The sequence below is a fragment of the Chlorocebus sabaeus genome, chromosome 11, assembly GCF_047675955.1.
Source record: "Chlorocebus sabaeus isolate Y175 chromosome 11, mChlSab1.0.hap1, whole genome shotgun sequence".
NCBI lineage: Eukaryota > Metazoa > Chordata > Mammalia > Primates > Cercopithecidae > Chlorocebus > Chlorocebus sabaeus.
Window position 1 is genome coordinate 46,762,483 of NC_132914.1, and position 21,270 is coordinate 46,783,752.

Below are 21,270 nucleotides of genomic sequence, written 5' to 3' on the forward strand. Positions count from 1 at the left end.
AACAGAACTCTAAACAATAAAAGTTTGATAAATTAATCTCTCACCTTTTCCACTCTTCTTGACTAACCAGAGTGACCACACCACCCTTAGCAAGGACAGCCTCTCCTCCCAAACTGGAAGGCAAATACCCCAGTCAGCCACTTAGGGTTGAATGACTGGGACAAACGAGACAAGGGGGAACCCTCAAAGGTGCCCCAAATCAGTAAATCAATTCCCCAAGAACTACAATATCACTCCTCCTGCTCTGAACTCACCCTTTATTTCCAGATACTGGCTATGCCCCTCTGGAGACATGTCACAGGAAAGAAAATTCCTTTTTCCCCTAACACTCTCAGAACCTACTGGATAAAGTAAAGCATCACCTGATCACACATCATCTCCATTCCCAAGCCATCTCTCTTTCCCAAACCTGCCACACAACCACACCTGAAAGGAAAGCAGGGTGGTCATCTGGCCGGCTCATAGAAAAGCTGCTCCAGAACTTCAAGGAGTCCTTAGAAGCTACCATGGGAAGTGGGAGATGGAGGTGAGGGCAGCAGCCAGGCCCCTCTTCCATTCAGTCATTCAAGGCCTGACCACACCCAGAACGTCCAAGGGGCTCTTAAAGTTTTCTAATTGTTTGCATCTTACTATATCTTACCACTACATACCCCCAAAGATCCTCTACCCGCTCTGCTCTCAAAGTTGAGGCCAAAAGAGTCACAAACATCAAGAAGTAAAAGGCAACAATGATAATACAGTGGGTAGGAGGAGAGCTGCCTCACACAAGGCCAGAGGGGCAAATTCCTCAGCTCTCCCCCAAGCTCAGCCCTCTCAGCTGGTAAGGCTGGTACTGCTCAAGAAGGTAAAGAAACCACCTTCATCTGGCCTTGAGAGACAGACTACGACCATCCTCCAAAGCCAGAGCCCATGCATGGGGCCATGGAAGATGAGAGATTAAGAAGCGAAGAGAAGAATGTCATACAAGTTGTACCAAAAATAATCTAGGGGGCACCTCCAAAAAGCCTGAGCCCTCAGTCCCTATTTCCCCAGCCCTGAAGTCCAGCACCGGGATCCCAATGCTGATTCCCAGTTAACAGGCCCCTGAACGTATCTAAACAAAGACCCCAGGTTACCCAGTCCCATCATTCACAGTCAGTAAACCCACACACATACACACCAAGGATTTTTTCCCTGGATCTAAACTGGGCTAGTGTCTCGCCAGGCTTCCTCCACAGAACTAGAGATCCCAGACAGTAGGTACAGATGTAGGGAGTAAAACTGTGCTGGCACCCCTCAGTCCTATACCTTAGAGGTCCAAAACAGCAAAGAAAAGGACAGGGATTTATCTCAACCCACTCTCCTTCCTGACTCCCTCCCAGACCAACAGCTTTCACTCCATTTTCCCAGGCAAGGGGGAAATGGACACTTGGAGAGGTGTAAGGCTGCAGCAGGCCCTTGAGTGAACAGCTCTTCAGTAGGACTCAGGACTTCCTGGTTCCCAGCCTGAGATTCAAACCACACCTCTTCCCACCCCCATTTTGGGTCAGCCCTCCGAGATGGATCCAAAAGGAACACTGGCCCTGCAGACCCTCTGAACTGTGTCCCTGGCTCATCCTGAAGGCAGGCACAGCTAACAAGGTGCAGTCCTACATAAGGAAGTTGTTTCAGGACAAACAGGAGGAACTCTCCATAGAATGCAGGAGTGGAGAGCAGGGTTGACAGCTCACCTCACTCCACTACCCCTGTGCCACCTCTCACCTTTGAGAAATCTTTAAAAGGCAAAACCTCTATTTTCTCTTTTTCAAAACCAGACTCAAAGAAATCTAGCATATGTATGTTGGAGCAGATAGAGGGAGCAAAATGCACCAGCCAAATCCCTGCTGGGCAGCATGACAGGTGTGAGAGGGGCAGTCCCAGCCCAAGCAAGGCCCACAGGATTGAGGCTCAAGCTGCAGGCACATACACACTCGTTCTCCCCAATACCTTCTGCCAGGGGTAGAATCACTGGTTTCCAGGAGAAAAGAGCTCTGATCAAGCCATTTCTCCTCCAGAGAGCTACAGGCCACCCCATTCTGCACAGCTGGTACAGGATCAGAAAACCAGTTAACAATCCCTGGTCAAAAAAGGGTTGGAGAGGTCTGGGAGGGGCTTGCAGGACTGGCCAGGGACTCACAGCAGCCAGCTCTCCATACCAGGCCGGGAGAAGGCAAAAGACAAAAGCCATTTTTTGCAGCCTACATTCGCAGGGAGCAAATCTCAACGGCCTCTTCTATAATCCTCTAGAGATTAGATCCATCCCAAGAGGAGGGGAGGCAAAGCAGGCTAAGACAGCAGTAGGCCTCACTGGGGTCACTTTGCCAGGCAGGGATAGTTTAAAGTTGAACAGCAGGGCCAGAGCTGCCCCCAGCCCCGCCTCCTTCTTGCCCCAGCCATCCCCTTCATCACAACTAGTCAGTTTCCACACACTCTCCCTTTGCCCAGTGAAAGAAGGCCTGGTGAAGGATCTGGGGTTCCTTGAGTTTTCCAGGGACCGCTTTGGGTGCCCAACTCGGTAGGAACAACCTTAAGGTCCAACTGGCATAATAAGTCTGACCTGGCAGTGGCACCCTCCCCCACCGTCCCAAGTTGCTCTGTCCCAAGGCCCACAAGGAACCCTGAGAGGAGCAGCAGCAGCCTGGGATTGGTGCTGGCATCAGGGCCTGGGTCCTACTTTAGTCGAGCTCCCCCAACACAAAAATAAACAGGCAGAGAGGCTATCTGGCCAGGTTCCCAAACTCCCGTGGTTCTCTGAACCCCCAGTCTTTAAAGAGGCACACCCCAAGATACCAGGCCTCAGTTCTGCCCTGGTGACTGGCTCAGGTTCCCTTGACAGACCCTGCCAAAGGAACGCTCCCCAGCTTTGGCACCCCCTTCTCCAACCTAAAGGCCAGCTCCGGCTAAGATAGTCCATCTGGCTGTGCCCCCAGTCCAACCCTTTCTGGGCCCTGGCCGGGCGGACTTCACTCACCTCTTCACAGGGCGATCCAGAAATCCTCATCCGAGAACATGGCCAGAGCCCGGGCCGCTCCCCGACCTCCAACCGCCAGAGCGATCACAGCCGCCCCCCGCACGGGGGGGCTTAGGGGGGCCAAGAACGGTAAATCCAGGTCGGAGTGGCCACCCTCCCCCCACAAAAAACAGCAAGAAGCCAAAGAGGGGTTCTCTGCCTCAGGTTCCAGCAGTTTAGGTTTCCATGGACAGCCCCAGGGCGGCGAATCCCGAGCGGACACAAAGAGAGCACCGGTGGCTTTGATCTTGGGCAAGCAGGCTCCGCATCCGCGTCGCCGGGCGGCCTCTTAGTCCTAGGGCCCGGCCAGCGCCCCGGCCGCCCGCGCCGGGCTCGGGCGGAACGTCGAGGCTCTCCAGATGGAACGTCGAGGCGCCTCCCCAGCAGCCCGGAAGGAATGCCGCGCCGCCCCGCGCCTGGCCCGGATGGAACGTGAGACCCTCGCAGGAGCCCCGAGCCGCTCTCCCCGCCCCGGCCGGCGCCCGGGGCCGCGCGAGCTACGGCGACGCGGGGCCGGCGGGGCCGCGGGGCTGAACCTGACACACACCCAGCGCCGGGCTTCTCGACCCCGAGCGCTCACCCTCGGCGGCTTCGAGCCCCCCACCTTCTGCTCCCCCCGGGGAAGGGAGGAGGCTAGGTGGGCGAGGAAGAGGAAGGGGCGGGCGGTGCGAGCCCTCTGCCCGCTCCCCTCCGGCCGCTCCAGGCCCTGCGCTCGCCTCCCTTCCCCTCTGGCCTCGGGAGCTGCCCCGCCCCCGGCCTGGCCGGCTTTGGTCGGTGGCACCCCCTCGACCCCCGGCTGACTGTGATCGCAGGGGGCCTAGAGGTGCATGGCCCAACCCCGGCTCCCGGCACCGGGGGGTCAGGAAACTGAGCGGAAAGTGGGGAACGAGGCAGCCATTTGCAACCGGAGAGGAAAGTAGTGCAGCGCGGCGCCGCTCCGCCTCCCCCCCTCCGCCTCCTGTTCGGCCGGTAGGGTGGTTCCTGCGAAGGGGCTATTTCCTGGCCCGAGAGCTGGGCAGCGGTCGTGAAGATTCGTGAAGCCTTCGGCGCGAGATCCGGGGGGGCCTTTTGCCCGGGGCACCCCACTCGAGAGGGGGAGAAAGAAGAAGAGGCGGCCCTATTTTGTGTTGGAGCGGAGCGGCGGAGGGATCCCGCCCTCTCGGAGGAAAGGCTGTGACTCTGCAGTTCTACGCACACGCTGCGGGATCCTTCCGCTCCGGGTTAACCCCGACCGCGCCGGGCCGGCAGCCGAGCAGACACGTGGGAATGAAGCCCACCTCCTGTCTGCCGCGGCCCTGGAGCCTCTTCATTTACCGCCCAGGCCGCGAAACTAGGACTCCGGCTGCTTTTTAATTCCATACCCTTGCAGTCATTGGTCCCTGAAACTCCAACTGCCCCCTCGCTTTGGCCAGGGGCAGTCTTTCCCGGGAGGGGGATGGAAGAAGAGCCAGGAGATTGGCCGCTGCTTAGCATCCTGGGAACTGGAGTCCGCAAATGGAGAAAGTGAGGTACGGCGCCTGGCGCTGCAGAGGGTGGGTTCTTGCCACGTTTGGGGACCCGAAGAAAACTGGACTAGTCCCTAGTCGTTCCTCCTGGCTCCCAGTCCCCCGTGTGAGGAAGGACTGTCGGTGCCCACACAGTCACTACACACACCTCCCCATCGAAACAAATGTAGAGCCTCCCTTCCTTTTCAGGGTGCCCCCATTCCCACCTCCAGTCCTTTCAGATATTCAATACCCCTGTCCCTTTTTTAGTAAACTGAAGTAGCCTCGCTGCTACCTGGCCGGAGTACTGTTCTAGACAAGATCGCAAAACATACTCTTTGCAGGCACCACCCCCCCCAACATAAGTCTGGATGAGAAAGGATTGGAATGCCTCTTCTGCATCAACTGCACATATGGGGTGGACAAAAGGAGACAAATTAACTATGTCCAGATACTTTCTATATTCTTAGTTATTCCTCACCTTCATTATGAGTTACATAGAATTATCTCCATATGACAGATGAAGATTAAGGCTACAATAGGTAAGATTGCCCACAGAAATACATCTAGTCAGAAGTTGAGCCATTATTCAAACCAAAGGCCACGTTTTTCCTAGGATTACAAATAATACTACAGTTTTTTAAAGGAAGATGTGGAGAAAGAGGCAGGCCGATTCGATCCAATGCCAGCTTTGTGGGGAAAGGGTTTACGGTGCTATCCAACAGAATTTTTTTTTTTTCTTTTTTTTTTTTTTGAGCCCGGAGTCTTGCACTGTCGTCCGGGTTGGAGTGCAATGGTGCGATCTCGGCTCACTGCAACCTCTGCCTCCCGGGTTCAGGCGATTCTCCTGCCTCAGCCTCCCTAGTAGCTGAGATTACAGGCGCACACCACCAGACCTGGCTACTTCTTTGTATTTTTAGTAGAGACAGGGTTTCACTATGTTGGCCAGCCTGGTCTTGAACTCGTGATCCGCTCGCCCTGGTCTCCCAAAGTGCTGGGATTACAGGCATGAGCCACCGCGCCCGGCCCCAACAGAACTTTTCTACAGTGATAGAAATGGATTAAATCTACACTATCTAATATGGTAGCCATTAACCACATGAGCTCTCGAGCACTTCGAAATGCAGGTGGTACAAGTAAGGAACTTTTTATTTTAATGAAATTAAATAGCCACATGTGACTTGATGCTTTTATATTCCACAGTGCAGGAGACCTTAATCCCTACTGGTCAGAGTCATAGGAGGGATCAGGACTAGATTTGTCCTACTCCAGCCACACATTGGCATCATGCTTTCTGCACTGACCATTCACACATATTTGAGCAAAAAAGCTCCAGCAGTGATCGCACACCTCTTTTGGTTACAATAGAATAAGTTAACCAAGAAACAAGTTGGAAAATGGAAGGCCCCTCCCAGGTTTGCACCCAGAGGCAGGGAGAGGCAGACCCTCACCAGAAAGACCTCCAGTAATAACACAGATAGCCACCCACTATTTCGGGGTCTTTTTTTTTTTTTCTTTTTTTTGAGACAGAGTTTCGCTCTTGTCTCCCAGGCTGGAGTGAAATGGCGTGATCTTAGCTCACTGCAACCTCCGCCTCCCAGGTTCAAGCGATTATCCTGCCTCAGCCTCCCTAGTAACTGGGATTACAGGAGCCCACCATCACACCCAGCTAATTTATTTTTAGTAGAGATGGGGTTTCACCACGTTGGCCAGGCTGGTCTCAAACTCCTGACTTCAGGTTATCCACCCACCTTGGTCTCCCAAAGTGCTGGGATTACAGGCGTGCCCGGCTGCCACCCACTATTTCTTAAGGACTTACTATGTGTGAAGAACTGTAGTAAGCTTTGCATTTATTACCTCATTTAATTTTCACCTCAACTCTATAAAGCACACTTAGCCACTCTTCATAAATGAGAAATGGAGGCGCTGAGAGGTTAAGTGACTGCCCAAGGCCACACAGCTAAGTGGAGGAGCTATTAACCGCTATCACTACTGTCCCCACGCCTTGAGATTATTGATAAACTAGAAAACTTTAGATGTTTCTAAGTCTACCCCAGACCTCGTGAAAATGGCAGCAGGAAAGTAGGCCCCTGTAATGAGTATCCCAGGTCAGATGTGCAAAAGGACTTAATTTTAGTATAAGGAGAGAGGTTAGTGACCTCCCAGAACCTCCTAAGCCAGTGAGATTGTTGTTTGGAGTATGTTTCTTCTAGCAGCCCTTATTTCTTTTTAGATTCTGGATCAGAAAAGCAAAAGCAGCTGTCAGGACTTTTGAAAATCAGCATGACAAGCCATATCCCCACTGTAAGCCTGGAGCCAGGCACTGACAAAGTCACAGCTAAAAATCACATCTAGGTTCTGTCAATCCTTCCCAAGTAAGTACATTGACAGGTACCTCGGGCTCCCCCAGTTGTCAGAAGAGGTCTGTACCTTCCCTGTGAAGATCTACCATTAAAGTAACCCTTACACATCCTTGGAGGAGGTATTAGACTAGTTAGGCAATCATGCTGGTGGCAGGGTGGGGATCAAGAAAAGCGGAGGCAAACAGGACCAAACTTTCCTAGCTGAAATATCAATCCTACTGAGGTGGTAGGTCCATAAAAGCAGAACCAATAGCCTTTGACACCTAAAAAAAGTAGAACACCAAAGGTGTGAAAAGTACAAAAAGATTAAAGGTATGAAAAGAGCAAAGGACAGCCATTTTAGTGAAAGACACTAGGGACATGGAGGGCCGGGGGGACTGATAGGCACCAGATGCATTATTTCTTACTTTACTCAACACTCTTGGGAAGTCAAAGTCTTCACAACACTTTAGTCTCTCTGCCTCTACACTTCTCTCAATTCTTACATCATTAGGAATGAGGGGCTTCCTTCTCCCGAAACCCTGTATGTTTTGAGTCCAAGCAAATGCTGAGGCCCCAGGAAGACAGCTAGGTCAGCATGTTGCATCTGGCCACTAGAGGGTGGTGTTTCTGTAATTAAGGGGATCTTGAAAGGCTACAAAACTTGGACGGGAGTGGCAGCCAACTGGACTCAGTATATGAGGAACCCAGCAGAATAGAAAGGTAGGAAAGGCAAGTTAGGATAATGGTTGTTAATAAGTGAGGAATAAGGAATAGGAACAAGGTAGGAGGAAAGATTTCCCACCAAAGACCACAGCCATGACTCCTTGGAAAAAGAGATATTGGCTCTGAGCTCTCCCTAGATACACAGAAGTCAACAATAAGGCCGGGAGTAGTGGTTCACGCCTATAATCCCAGCACTTTGGGAGGCTGAGGCGGACAGATCACTTAAGGTCAGGAGTTCGAGACCATCCTGGCCAATATGGTGAAACCCCATCTCTACTAAAAATAGCAAGGCGTGGTGGCAGGTGCCTGTGGGAGACTGAGGCAGGAGAACTGCTTGAACCTGGCAGGCAGAGGTTGCAGCAAGCTGAGATCGCAGCACTGTACCGCTCCAGCCTGGGCAACAGAGTGAAACTCCGTCTCACACACACAGGAAAAAGTCAACAACAAAAGATTTCTCAGTTTATTTGCATATATACATTGTCACCCCAGGGAGCCAGCTCTATTTCAGAAGTCCCTGGCTCCCCTTACCCAGCCAACACCCAAAACCCACCCAAGAGGATGGGTCCTGGATAAATAATGCCCAGGACTCATATCCTGACCCCACAGGTTATAACAGAATTCATCTAGCAAAAACAGAGGGCTAGAGGCCAGTGTCCATGAGAGGTCCTTGCCCCTTTGTAAACATTGACATCCAGGCCACTAGAGCCTGGGGAAAGTGTGCAAACATGAGGATGCCACACTGTGTGTCCAGGGGTCAGGAACACAGCTGGCAACCATACCCGTGAAGTCCTGAGGGTCTGACCCCCCACTGGAACATGGCAAGTGCCAGAGGCAGAAACAAGGCAGTTACACCACACCCAAGGGCTCACATGAGATGGCAGCGACGCTCTTGCCCATAGGAATTCTCCACACGGGCAATCTCCTGGATGACTTTGGTGAAGATGCCTTGAGTCAGCTATAAGGGGAGAGGATATAGGGCAAAAGTCAGTTCAGTGCCAATACCACCCAGCTCTGGGGTGAAAGCTCCATTCCTGCAACATTCCCACCAAGCAGTACAATAAGGAAAACACGGCTACCACCACCACCCTTCTAGTCTTCGGGCCGAGCACCTGATTCTCTCGAGCAGATGACTCCATAAATGTCGCACCCCAGGACTCTGCCAGCTTCTTCCCTTCAACTGCCTGTACCTCTCTGGAAGCAAATTTGGGACATAAAGATGGAAGATAGAAATGTTGGTAAGTGCTCTGAAAAATCTTCAGAATCAAGGCTTCCTGGCCAGGCTTAGTGGCTCATGCCTGTAATGCAGCACTTTGGGAGGCCGAGGTGGTGGATCACTTGAGCTCAGGAGTTCAAGACCAGCCTTGGCAACACAGTGAAATACCATCTCTATTAAAAAGAAAACGGGCTGCGCGTGGTGGCTCATGCCTGTAATCCCAACACTTTGGGAGGCCTAGGCGGGTGGATCACAAGGTCAGGAGATCAAGACCATCCTGGCTCACATAGTGAAACCCCATCTCTACTAAAAATACAAAAAATAGCCGGGCGTGGTGGCATGCGCCTGTAGTCCCAGCTACTCGGGAAGCTGAGGCAGGAGAATCGCTTGAACCCAGGTGGCAGAGGTTGCAGTGAGCCGAGATCACGCCGCTGCACTCTAGTCTGGGCAACAGAACAAGACTTCATCTCAAAAAAAAAAGAAGGAAGAAAAAGACTTCCTCTGACCCACGCCATTTCCCCAAGTTTTGGGAGGAGGGCTGTGGAAGGAGAAAACATAGGTAAACAAAGGAACAATGGGTGAATCTAGGACTGAGGCTTGAAATATGAAATTGTGGCTTTTAAGATAGAAGTATTATCTTCCTTAAGCTTCAGGTTAGAGACAAAGAGGTGAAATGACTTGTTTGAGTCAGTGGCAGAGCCAGGATGAGAGCCTGACTGATTCCCAGTCCATTTCACTTCCTTTTCCTCTAAGTAGCAGAGATTTACATACCTCTCTGGAGAGAGATCTGCCTTGTTCCCAACTAGAACCACTGGCACCCTGTGAGGAAACAGCACTTATTTCAGAATCCCCTCATTCCCCAACTCCTTATATCAAGGCTGGACGACTCCTTATCAGACCAGGCAGGATCTATATCCGAGCCTCTCTAACTTGACAATTCTCCCCTCTGCTCTCTCCTACTCCCTCATGCCCACACTATGTCCCTATCCCCCAAGGCCACTTACCGGGTTTTCCCATGGCCTTCGTGTAGCTTTTGGTACAGACTCTCAATGACTTGGAAGCTATAAACACAAGAATTGGAGCTATAACTTTATGAGACAGTCCTCAGGTCTTCCCAAGTCCCACACTCACAACCTTGGTCACTTACCTATGTAGAGAGGTGACAGAATACACAAGCACATAACCGTGGACTCCAATGATGAATGAATAGGGCAGAATGCTGTACTCATCCTGTCAAGAAATGGAAACATCAGTACCTAGATCCAAACCACTCAGATGGCAAAGGTTGGTGGGACAACATCCAGGTGACCCTCCCTGGGGCATGCCCTACTATAATCACTTCAACAAGTATTTATGGAGCAGCTCCAATGAGCCCTGCATACTCTTAGCAGGTAAAATGCTTTTAATACTACTTTACAGATGAGCCACAAAGACTACCAGACTTCATCTCTGAGGGCTGAACTGCCACTTTTGGATACCATACCCCAACTGGTACCTGCCCTGCTGTGTCCACCAGGTGTAGGTGAAACTCATCTTTGCCAAGAGTCACTATCTTGCTGTAAGCTGAAAAGAAAAGAAAACTTGACTGTGAGGTGCCTTATAGGGCCAGCAATGTATGTCCCCTGACTTTTTTCTTTTTTTTTTTTGAGACAGAGTCTCACTCTATTGCCCAAGCTGGAGTGCAGTGGCTCGATCTCGGCTCACTGCAACCTCTGCCACCTGGGTTCAAGCGATTCTCCTGCCTCAGCCTCCCGAGTAGCTGGGATTATAGGCGCCTGCCACTGCGCCCGGCTAATTATATATATATATATTTTTTTTTGAGATGAGGTCTTGCTATGTTGCCCAGGCTGTAGAGCAGTGGCTATTCACAGGTGCACTCTTAGCACCCTATAGCCTGGAAGTCCTGGGCTCAGGCGATCCTCTCACCTCAACCTCCCAAGTAGCTGGGACTATAGGTATGCACCTCTGCACCTGGCTGTCTTACCTTCTTTTATTTTTTTGGCAGCTTTTTTTTAAAGTAGATTGTTGGTTGGGCTCAGTGGCTGACACCTGTAATCCCAGCACTTTGGGAGGCCAAGGTGGGCGGATCACTTAAGACCAAGAGTTCAAGACCAGCCTGGCCAACATGGTTAAACCCTGTCTCTACTAAAAATACAAAACATTAGCTGGGCATGGTGGTGCATGCCTGTAGTCCCAGCTACTCAGGAGGCTGAAGCATGAGAATTGCTTGAACCCAGGAGGTGGAGGTTGCAGTGAGTTGAGATTGCGGCACTGCACTCCAGCCTGGGTGACAGAGCGAGACTCTGTCTCGAAAAGAAAAGAAAAATAATTACTTTTGTTTTATTGATGAATAATAGATGCACCAAGTTTCAGGGTACACGTGATAATACATTCACATAATTTGTAAGTATATCTGCAATATTCATCACCTTAAATATTTGTGTTTTCTTTATGCTAGAACCATTTGAATTCTTCTCTTATAGCTATTTTGAAATGTAAAATAGCTTATTGTAAGCTATAGTCACCCTACTGATCTACTAAGTCTTACTTCTTCTATCAAACTATATATCTGTACCTATTGATCAATTTATCTTCATCCCTCCCACTCCCTTCCCCCTGCTTACATTCTTTTTATTCTTTTTTTTTTTTTTTTTTTTGAGACGTTGTTTCGCTCTTGTTGCCCAGGCTAGAGCACAGTGGCGCCATCTCAGCTCACTGCAACCTCCGCCTCCTGGGTTCAAGCAATTCTCCTGCCTCAGCCACCCGAGTGGATGGGATTACAGATATCCATCACCATGCCCAGCTAATTGTTTGTATTTTTAGTAGATACAGGGTTTCACCAGTTGGCCAGGCTGGTTTCGAACTCTTGACCTCAGGTGATCCACCTGCCTTGGCCTCCCAATGAGCTGGGATTACAGGCGTGAGCCATGGTGCCTGGCCTTTTTATTTTATTTTTTTTTTTGAGACAGTCTCACCCTGACACCCAGGCTGGTATGTGCAGTGTCACAATCTTTGCTCACTGCAACATTTGCCTGCTGCGTTCAAGCGATTCTCCTACCTCAGCCTCTTTAGTAGCTCGGATTACAGGTGTGTGCCACCATGCTCAGCTAATTTTGGTATTTTTAGTAGCGATGAGATTTCACCATGCTGGCCAGGCTGGTCTCGAAATCCTGACCTCAATCGATCCGCCCGCCTCAGCTTCCCAAAGTGCTGGGATTACAGGCGTGAGCCACTGCGCCCGGCCTCCCCTTACATTCTTAACCTTGGGGTTGACACAGATAGATCAGCTCCAGGGAGTTATCCAGGTAACTGGAAAGACACACTAAGGTTCTTAATGTCTACATCCAAACTATCCCAGACTCAGTATCCTGCAAAATCCATACTCTAGCCATCCATAGAACAGGATTGCTGAAGAAGAAATTAGATGTAATGTGTAATTAAATCAGCCCCTTGGCACCAGCGAAATACATTATGGAGTAGGGTGGGCTATCCAATCCCTCCGGGTCGCGTCACCAGCACACTAGGGGAGAAGTCTACTCACTATTCTCCACTGTAGGATCGTAGCCTTCCGAGAATTCGCCTTCCACAAATTGATGTGCCAAAGATGTCTTCCCTGTGGGGAGCAGTGTGGCAGCTGTATCCAAATCATCCATCCACATTCACATCCTCTGTCCTTTCGGACTGTGGCCCAGGACCAAAGGGTACCCCAAATTAACACTACAGTCTGTGAGTGCCTCAAGCAATCCTATCCCTTGTGTCTACCCTCACCGTCTTTTCGCCCGGGGTCTCCGCACTTTGGCTACCGGATGCATTCAGAAGCGCAGCAGGAAGCCTTTCCCGCCGCCTTCCCCACCCCATCCTACCCGAAGGAATATCCAGGGTTCCCCAGGATCGAGTCCGCCCCGCCCCAGGACACCTGCGACTATCTGTCCCCACGGAGACCGCATCCTGGTTTTCAAATTGTGACCCCACCCCTATCCCCAAAGTAACGCTGGGACCACTCTGAGATTACCGCAGCCAGGTCCTCATTGAGCCTTGAGTGCTTGCGCTTCCTGCAGCCTCCACACACCACCAACCTTTATTTCTCCACTCTTCCAATCCTCGCTCTACAACCCCATTCTTACGATGTCACCATTCCTCCCTGGGTCGCGTTCCCACGACAGCGCGCCTCTTCTGGCTACAAAGCTGCTGCGCGTCCGAGTTCTGCAGGGCGGAGACTCACCTACAGAGCGGTATCCGAGGATGACCACTTTCCTGTAACGGACCAGCGGCATGGCAGGAGCCCGCCCCAGGGGCTTGCGGAACTGCGGGCTGAGAGAGCCCGAAGACGAGGTCAGGGTGTGGGCAGGTGCAGGAAAGTCGCTCACCCAGAAGCTGCCGTGGGCAAGTTAGAGGGAAACCAAAACAAGCGCCGCGCCCGGAGCTGCCCACGTGATCACAACACAGCACGTCTAACGCGAGGGAGCCCGGCGCCGGGGGAACTACTGTGCCGCGCCGCGCCGGGCTCCGCCCCTCAGGCCGCTCGCCATTGGTCCATTAGAATGGGTAAGGGCGGTGCCGCCAGCAGGAGGGAAGGGTGGGCCTCACGTGGAGCGGGAGTACTGAGAGCTGCGCGTGCGCAGACTGGAGCCGGTTCATTCATAAAGAAACAGAAAGGAACCCGGGGTCCTAAAGGCGTTTGCGCATTTGCAGCCTAGCTGAAGTGGCTGCGAAGAATTATGGATGGAAAATACCCGTTGTGTGGTTTCTGACCATAAGATTCTAGCCCTTTGCATGGTCTCTGGGGTCCTTAGATACGAAGAAAAGGGCCGAAGTTCCAATATATTCCCTCTGCTTCCCCCAGCCTTCAGCCCCAGACCTATCAAGGTTTCCAGTCCTCCAGCATCTGATTTCAAACTGCAATTCTTGTTCTTGCGGAAATTGCTAGAATTTATGATCAAGTAGTCTGAGGTTTCTTCTTCATCCTCATGATCCTCAAACATTCATTTTTCAACAAATACTGAACATATACTGCGTGTTTCAGGCATTGCTCCAGCTTTGAGGTCAGAACATGGACATGAAAGACAATGTGTCTGCTCTTATGAAGGGAGAAACAAACATACAACAAGGAGATATCAGATAGCGTTAAGTGCTATAGAAGATGGTATGATAAAAGATGACCACTTTATTTTTTAAAGACAATACAGCATTTTAAATTTTTATTTATTTATTTAGAGACAGGGTTATGAGACTGGCTAATTTTTGTGTTTTGGGGAGAGACGGGGTTTTGCTATGTTGCCCAGGCTAGTCTCGAACGCCTGGCCTCAAGTGATCCACCCGGCCTGGCCTCCCAAAGTGCTGGGATTATAGGCGTGAGCCACCGAGTCTGGCTGAGATGACCACTTTAGATGAGTAATACTTTCTCCCATAGAAAACCCCATTTAAACTAAGATCTGAAGGAACCAGTTAGCAGATTTCAAAAGAAGAATCCACCAATGCTAAAGCGTTAAGATGGAAATAAATTCAGTAAATTCCAGGAAGAGGGGAAGAAAAAAAGAAAGCCAGTTAGCCTAAAGCAGATGAAGTCTAAGAGAATGGCAGAGGCCAGGCCACATAAAGAAGTCTGGGCTAATTCTAAGTACTTGAAGGTATTTAAGCTGGGGCATGACATGATCTACATTGTCTTTCTAAAAAATCTCCCTGGCTTTGGTGAATGGATTGGGGTTTGAGGGGAACAGGAGCAAGAGGAAGCAGGGAGATTGGCGAAGAAACTGTTACCTGTAGTCCAGATGAGAGTGGCGTGGCTAGAGTGATCATGTTGAATGAAGTTGAGAATTCAGGATATTCTGAAGCTAAGGTTAAAATGACTTGCAGAAGGATTGGTAGGGGAGGGAAGAAAGGAAGGAAATCACCTAGATTTATAGAGAGTTCTACTATACTATGTGCCAGGTGCATTTTATTGTTATCTCATTTAATGTTCACAAAAGCCCTAGGCCGGGCGTGCTGGCTCATGCCTGTAATCCCAGCACTTTGGGAGACTGAGGCAGGCAGATCGCTTGAGGTCAGGAGTTCGAGACCAGCCTGGTCAACATAGTGAAACCCCCGCCTCTACTAAAAATACAAAAATTAGCTGGGTGTGATGATGTGCGCCTGTAATTCCAGCTACTTGGGAGGCTGAGGCAGGAGAATCATTTGAACATGGGAGGCAGAGGTTGCAGTGAGCCAGGATCACACTATTGCACTCTGCACTCCAGCCTGGGCAACAGAGTGAGACTCTGTCTAAAAAAAAAAAAAAAAAAAAAGATATTCTACTTTGTGCCAGGCACTCTTACTATGTGTTGCACACTAGGATACAGAAATAGGCAGGGCACGGTGGCTCATGCCTGTAATCCCAGCACTTTGGGAGGCCGACACAGGTGGATCACGAGGTCAGGAGATTGAGACCATCCTGGCTAACACGGTGAAACCCCAACTCTACTAAAAATACAAAAAATTAGCCAGGCATGGTGGCGGGCACCTGTAGTCCCAGCTACTTGGAAGACAGACAGGAGAATGGCAGACAGAAGAATAGCGTGAACCTGGGAGATGGAGCTTGCAGTGAGCCGAGATCATGCCACTGCACTCCAGCCCAGGCAACAGGGCAAGACTCCATCACAAAAAAAAAAAAAAAAAAAGGAAGGAAGGAAGGAAGGAAGGAAGGAAACAAAATAGATGCCTTTTATGTTGCTTGTACCGTCGAGATGAACTCTCCATTCTTTTCCACCCAGATTTGTGTCCAGGAGGCAGGCCTTGTCTCCTGGCTTTCAGTGAATCTCAACCAAAAGAAAGCACACACAGGAGATTCAATGGAGGGAGGAGAGTGTCTCTGTCCCTCATTGAAGGTCACAGCACCTCTCAAGGCAGCCGCCTCCTCCAACACATACACACAGCTGTCTCCTAGTTTTCAGTGACTCCCCTCAGCCTTCAGGCCTATAGCAGTATCAGCCTCTTTTCTGTTATTCACCTTGGGGCATTGCTCTATCGCTTGTGGTCTCCCTATACCCTGCCCACAGCTTTGTAAACAGTCTCCTTATTAAACCATCTTAATTCTCCTGTTTTGAATCAGAGAGAAAGCAAAAGAGCCAAGACAAAGGGCTTTCTCCTCTTGTGACTTTTTCTTTTTACCTGGCAAGGGAAGATCTCACAGCAGATATTCACCTGCATCTCATTGAACAAGATTGTTTTATATAGTCATCTCTAGCTGTAAGGGAACCTGGAAATTTTAGCATATTCTTTTCCAACACCTATAGTAAAGAAAGGCAAAAGACAAGGTGATTAGAAATAAATGTTTTGGCCTGACGTGGTGGCTCAGGCCTGTAATCCCAGGACTTTGGGAAGCCAGGCACATGAATTGCTTGAGCTCAGGAGTTCGAGACCAGCCTAGGTAGGCAACATGGTGAAACCCTGTCTCTATAAAAAATACAGAAAAAAAAGAGAAAGAAAAATTAACCAGGCATAGTGGCACGTGCCTGTAGTCTCAAGCTACTTGGAAGGCTGAATGAAAAGATCACCTGAGCCCAAGGATGTTGAGGCTGCAGTGAGCAATGTTTGTGCCACTGTACTCCAGCCTGGGCAACGGAGACCCTGTGTCAAAAAAAAAAAAGAGGCTAGGCACAGTGGCTCACGCTTGTAATCCTAGCACTTTGGGAGGCCAAGGCAGGTGGATTGCCTGAGCTGAGCTCAGGGGTTCAAGACCAGCCTGAGCAACACAGTGAAACCTGGTCTTTACTAAAATATAAAAAAGTTAGCCAGGGCTGGGCATGGTGGCTCATGCCTGTAATCCCAGCACTTTGGGAGGCTGAGGTGGATGGATCACCTGAGGTCAGGAGTTCGAGACCAGCCTGGCCAACGTGGTGAAACCCCGTCTCTACTAAAAATAGAAAAATTAGCCAGGTGTGGTGGTGTGTGCCTGTAGTCCCAGGTACTTGGGAGGTGGAGGCAGGAGAATCATCTGAACCTGGGAGGCAGAGGTTGCGGTGAGCCGAAATCATGCCACTGCACTCCAGCCTGGGCAAGACTCTGTCTCCAAAAAAACAAAAAGAGAAATGTTTCATGAGCCAATCTATAAACCTGCACATTTTAGGACCAAGGTATTGGTTGATTAAATAGTTATTCATTAAAAATCAATCACTTTAAAAAGGAATGCATAGGCCAGGCACGGTGGCTCACACCCGTAATCCCAACACTTTGGGAGGCTGAAGCAGGTGAATCATGAGGTCAGGAGTTTGAGACCAGCCTGACTAACATGGTGAAACCCCATCTCTACTAAAAATACAAAATTTAGCCAGGCATGGTGGGAGGCACCTGTAATCCCAGCTACTCGGGAGGCTGAGGCAGAGAATCACTTGAACCCTGGAGACAGAGGTTGTAGTGAGTCAAGATTGCGCCACTGCATTCCAGCCTGGGTGACAGAGCGAGACTCCGTCTCAAAAAAAAAAAAAGTAATGCATAAATGGTTTATTTAGTAAAGATCACAAAAATAGGATCGAATAAAGGAAGAATAGAACTTGAGTATAAGTCAAAAAATAATATATATTAAAATATATAATATATAAATATTATTTTATATATAATAAACATTTGTTATATATTATTCATATAATAATAGAAATAAAGGAAGCAATTCATCCTAATGTTAGATAAATGGGATTGGAATAACATTTCTTTTGTTTTTTATTATTTTTATTTATTTATTTATTTTTGAGACAGGGTCTCACTCTGATTGCCCAGGGTGGAGTGCAGTGGCATGATTTTGGCTCACTGCAGCCTCTACCTCCTCAGCTCAGGTGATTCTCCTACCTCAGCTTCCTGAGTAGCTGAAACTACAGGCATGCAACACCATGCCCAGCTAATTTTTGTATTTTCAGTAGAGATGGAGTTTCACCATGTTGTTCAGGCTGGTCTCAAACTCCTGGACTCAAGCAATCCACCCACGTCAGCCTCCTAAAGTGCTGGGTTTACAGATGTGAGCCACCGCACCCAGACTGTTTTTGTTTTTTAGAGACAGGGTGCCACTCTGTCACCCAAGCTGGAGTGCAGTGGTGCCGTCATAGCTTACTGTGGCCCATAACTCCTGGGCTCAAGTGATCCTTTTGCCTTAGCCTCCTGAGTAGCTGAGACTATACAGGCATGCACCACCATGCCCAGCTAATTTTTTCTTTTTTTTTGTAGAGACAGGGTCGCTCCCAGGCTAGTCTTGAACTCCTGGCCTCAAGCAATCCTTCCTCCTCAGCCTCCCAAAACACTGAGATTACAGATGTGAGCCACCGTGCCTGGCCTGAAATAACATTTCTAAGACAGCATAATATATTGCTATGTCTCAAACAACTGAGACAAAATAAAGATAAGATGTTCCCAGAAAACTGTTTTAAGTATCTCTGGGAAAAGTGAAAAATGTCTCTACTCTGTTTGCACCCAAATTATATGGCATGTCTTTTCTAATGGACTCCATTGCACAGGTATTCAAGGCTTCTTTGTTTTCCACAGTCATGGGTTTACCTCCCTGCTGATGTATCAATTACCTATTGTTGCATAACAAACCACATCAAACTTTGGTGCCTTAAAACAACAATGTATTTTTCCCAGGATTCTGTGGGTTGAAGTGATGGTTCTTATGTTGCCTCCTCTGGACTCACTCTTTTTTGTTTTTTTTTCTTGAGACGGAGTGTGGCTCTGTCACCCAGGCTGGAGTGCAGTGGCCGGATCTCTGCTCACTGCAAGCTCCGCCTCCCGGGTTTACGCCATTCTCCTGCCTCAGCCTCCCGAGTAGCTGGGACTACAGGCGCCCGCCACCTCGCCCGGCTAGGTTTTCGTACTTTTTAGTAGAGACGGGGTTTCACCGTGTTAGCCAGGATGGTCTCGATCTCCTGACCTCGTGATCCGCCCGTCTCGGCCTCCCAAAGTGCTGGGATTACAGGCTTGAGCCACCGCGCCCGGCCGGACTCACTCTTGTGACTAGTCAGTGGAAGCTCCACTGGCAATGGAAGGTCTAAAATGACCTCACTCATGTCCGGAGCCTTGGTGCTGGCTCTTGGCTAGGCTTCTGTCTCTCCACATGTCTCTCATCATTTATTGGGGCAGCCCGAGCTGCTGCTTCTTGGGTAGCAGAAGCACCCAAGAGGGCAAAGGTAGGACAGTGCATGGTCTCTTGAGGCCTTAGGCTTTGAAACTCATTTAACACAAGTTCTGCCACATGTTAGTAGCCTAAGTAAATCACAATGCCATCCCAGATTCAAGGCATGGGGAAATAGACTCCATTTCTCCATGAGAGAAACTGCAAAATATTGTAGCTCTGTTTTTCAATCTGCTACAGAGTAGATTGATTATGGCAAGAAGTCCAAGCTGGAGTTCTTCATTTACCAAGCCCCCAGGTTTCCACAGCTGTAGTTGAGACTTACAACTCCATCCTCACTACAAACATCACCCTGGAGCACTCAGATTGCACCTGCATGGGAGACAATGAGGCCATCTGTGACATCTGTCGTAGAAACCTTGATTTTGGGTACCTGACCTACAGTAACCTGAACTATCTGATAATTGAATCTGTTGTTGTAGTCAGTTGAATATTAAGAACACATTTGGCTTCAGTAACAGAAAAACCAAGTTGCAATAGCTTAAACAAATAAGGATTTATTTTTCTGAAGTAACAAAGCTGGAGGTAAGCAGCATCAGTCCAGTTGCTCCATAATGCCAGGTCTGGTACCTGCAGTCCTCTTAACTCTTCCCTTATGCTTGTCACCTCATGACCACAAGATGAGTTCACCTTTAGGTATCATATCTAAGTTCCAAAAGAGGATCTAGTAGTCATAAAGGCACTTATATTGAAAATGAGTATTTTAGCCAGGTGCGGTGGCTCACATCTCTAATCCGAGCACTTTGGGAGGCCAAAGAGGGCGGATCATCTGAGGTCAGGAGTTCGAGACCAATCTGACCAACATGGTAAAACCCTGTCTCTACTAAAAATACAAAATTAGCCGGGCATGGTGGCGCACATCTGTAATCCCAGCTACTCGGAGGCTGAGGCAGGAGAATCACTTGAACCTAGGAGGCAGAGGTTGCAGTGAGCCGAGATCACGCCACTGGACTCCAGCCTGGGCAACAAGAGCAAAACTCCATCTCAAAAAAAAAAAAAAACAGAAGAGAAAAGAAAAGAAAATGGATATTTTCATATCAATATACAAGTTTGGGGCCAGGAGCAGTGGCTCACACCTGTAATCCCAGCACTTTGAGAGGCCAAAGTGAGCAGATCACTTCAGATCAGGAGTTCTAGACCAGCCTAGGCAAAACCCCATCTCTACAAAAAATACAAAAATTAGCTGGGTGCGGTGGCTCACAACTGTAATCCCAGCACTTTGGGAGGCCGAGGCAGGCGGTTCACAAGGTCAGGAGATCGAGACCATCCTGGTTAACATGCTGAAACCCTGCCATTACTAAAAATACAAAAAAAAAAAAAAAAAAAAAAAAAAAATAGCCGGGTGTGGTGACGGGCGCCTATAGTCCCAGCTACTTGGGAGGCTAAGGCAGGAGAATTGTGTGAACCCAGGAGGCAGAGCTTGCAGTGAGCCGAGATCACACCACTGCACTCCAGCCCGGGCGACACAGCGAGACTCCATCTCAAAAAAAAGGAAAGAAAAAAATTAGCCAGGCGTAGTGGTGTGTTCCTGTAGTCCCAGCTACTTGTGGCAGCTGAGGTGAGAGGATCGCTTAAGCCCAGGAGGTTGAGGCTGCAGTGAGCCATGTTTGTGCCACTGCACTCCAGCCTAGGCAACAAAGTGAGACCTTCTCTCAAAAAAAAAAAAAAAAAAAAAAGTAATAAGGCCTGCGCGGTGCCTCAGGCCTGTAATCCTAGCACTTTGGGAGGACGAGGCAGGCAGATCATTTGAGGTCAGTAGTTTGAGACCAGCCTTACCAACATGGTGAAACCCTGTCTGTAGTATAAGTACAAAAACTAACCAGGCATAGTGGCACACATCTGTAATCCAAGTTACTCAGGAGGCTGAGGCAGGAGAATTGCTCAAACGCAGGAGACGGAGGTTACAGTGAACCGGGATTGCACCACTGCACTCCAACCTGGATGACAGAGCGAGACTCCATCTCAAAAAATAATAATAAAAGTTTGAATAAAACTATTATTTAAATGTAAGAATGGAAAATCAGTTAAATAATATCAATTTATTATTTTATAGGCTCTGTACTTTTAAATATGTACAGTATATATATTAATAAATTAAATATTATGAATTAGACACTTAATTATGTAATTCCTAAAAGTTTGCTCAAGTTGGCCAAACAATACTTTCTGTTTTGGATCTTCTAATTAGGAAAATGGATGATTATCTAATTTTGGCATCAACTGTTAAAAATCATACGTAAATGGCTGGGTGCGGTGGCTCACGCCTATAATCCCAGCACTTTGGGAGGCCAAGGCAGGTAGATCATGAGGTCAGGAGTTCAAGACCA

The 21,270-nt window shown here is 49.1% G+C and overlaps 2 protein-coding genes across 10 annotated transcripts in view; both read right to left on the reverse strand.

Moving 5' to 3' along the window:
* KMT2D (lysine methyltransferase 2D) overlaps positions 1–4,364 on the reverse strand; it is a 42,493-nt gene extending 38,129 nt beyond the window's left edge. For 4 of the 5 annotated variants that reach the window (XM_073020688.1, XM_073020689.1, XM_073020691.1 and 1 more), the window contains exon 1: positions 2,990–4,364. The gene's annotated coding sequence lies outside the window, so the exon portion shown is untranslated. The remainder of the gene's footprint in view (positions 1–2,989) is intronic. The other variant, XM_073020692.1, reaches the window with a different exon arrangement.
* Positions 4,365–8,026: 3,662 nt separating this feature from the next.
* On the reverse strand, positions 8,027–13,281 carry RHEBL1 (RHEB like 1). Of its 5 annotated transcripts, none has more exons than XM_008003120.3 (8): positions 13,016–13,281; positions 12,335–12,474; positions 10,289–10,356; positions 9,941–10,023; positions 9,798–9,854; positions 9,565–9,612; positions 8,690–8,771; positions 8,027–8,535 (listed from the first exon to the last, which is right to left on the reverse strand). In XM_008003120.3, exons 2-8 carry the CDS (start codon positions 12,450–12,452, stop codon positions 8,446–8,448), a joined length of 546 nt encoding a protein of 181 aa, XP_008001311.1. In that variant the 5' UTR covers positions 12,453–12,474; positions 13,016–13,281; the 3' UTR covers positions 8,027–8,445. The 5 variants fall into 5 exon arrangements, with proteins under 5 accessions (XP_008001311.1, XP_008001310.1, XP_072876794.1 ...); XM_008003119.3 differs by having other exon boundaries at positions 12,335–12,406; positions 13,016–13,257; XM_073020693.1 differs by lacking the exon at positions 8,027–8,535 and having other exon boundaries at positions 8,548–8,771; positions 12,335–12,406; positions 13,016–13,257.
* Between the last annotated feature and the right edge of the window lie 7,989 nt (positions 13,282–21,270).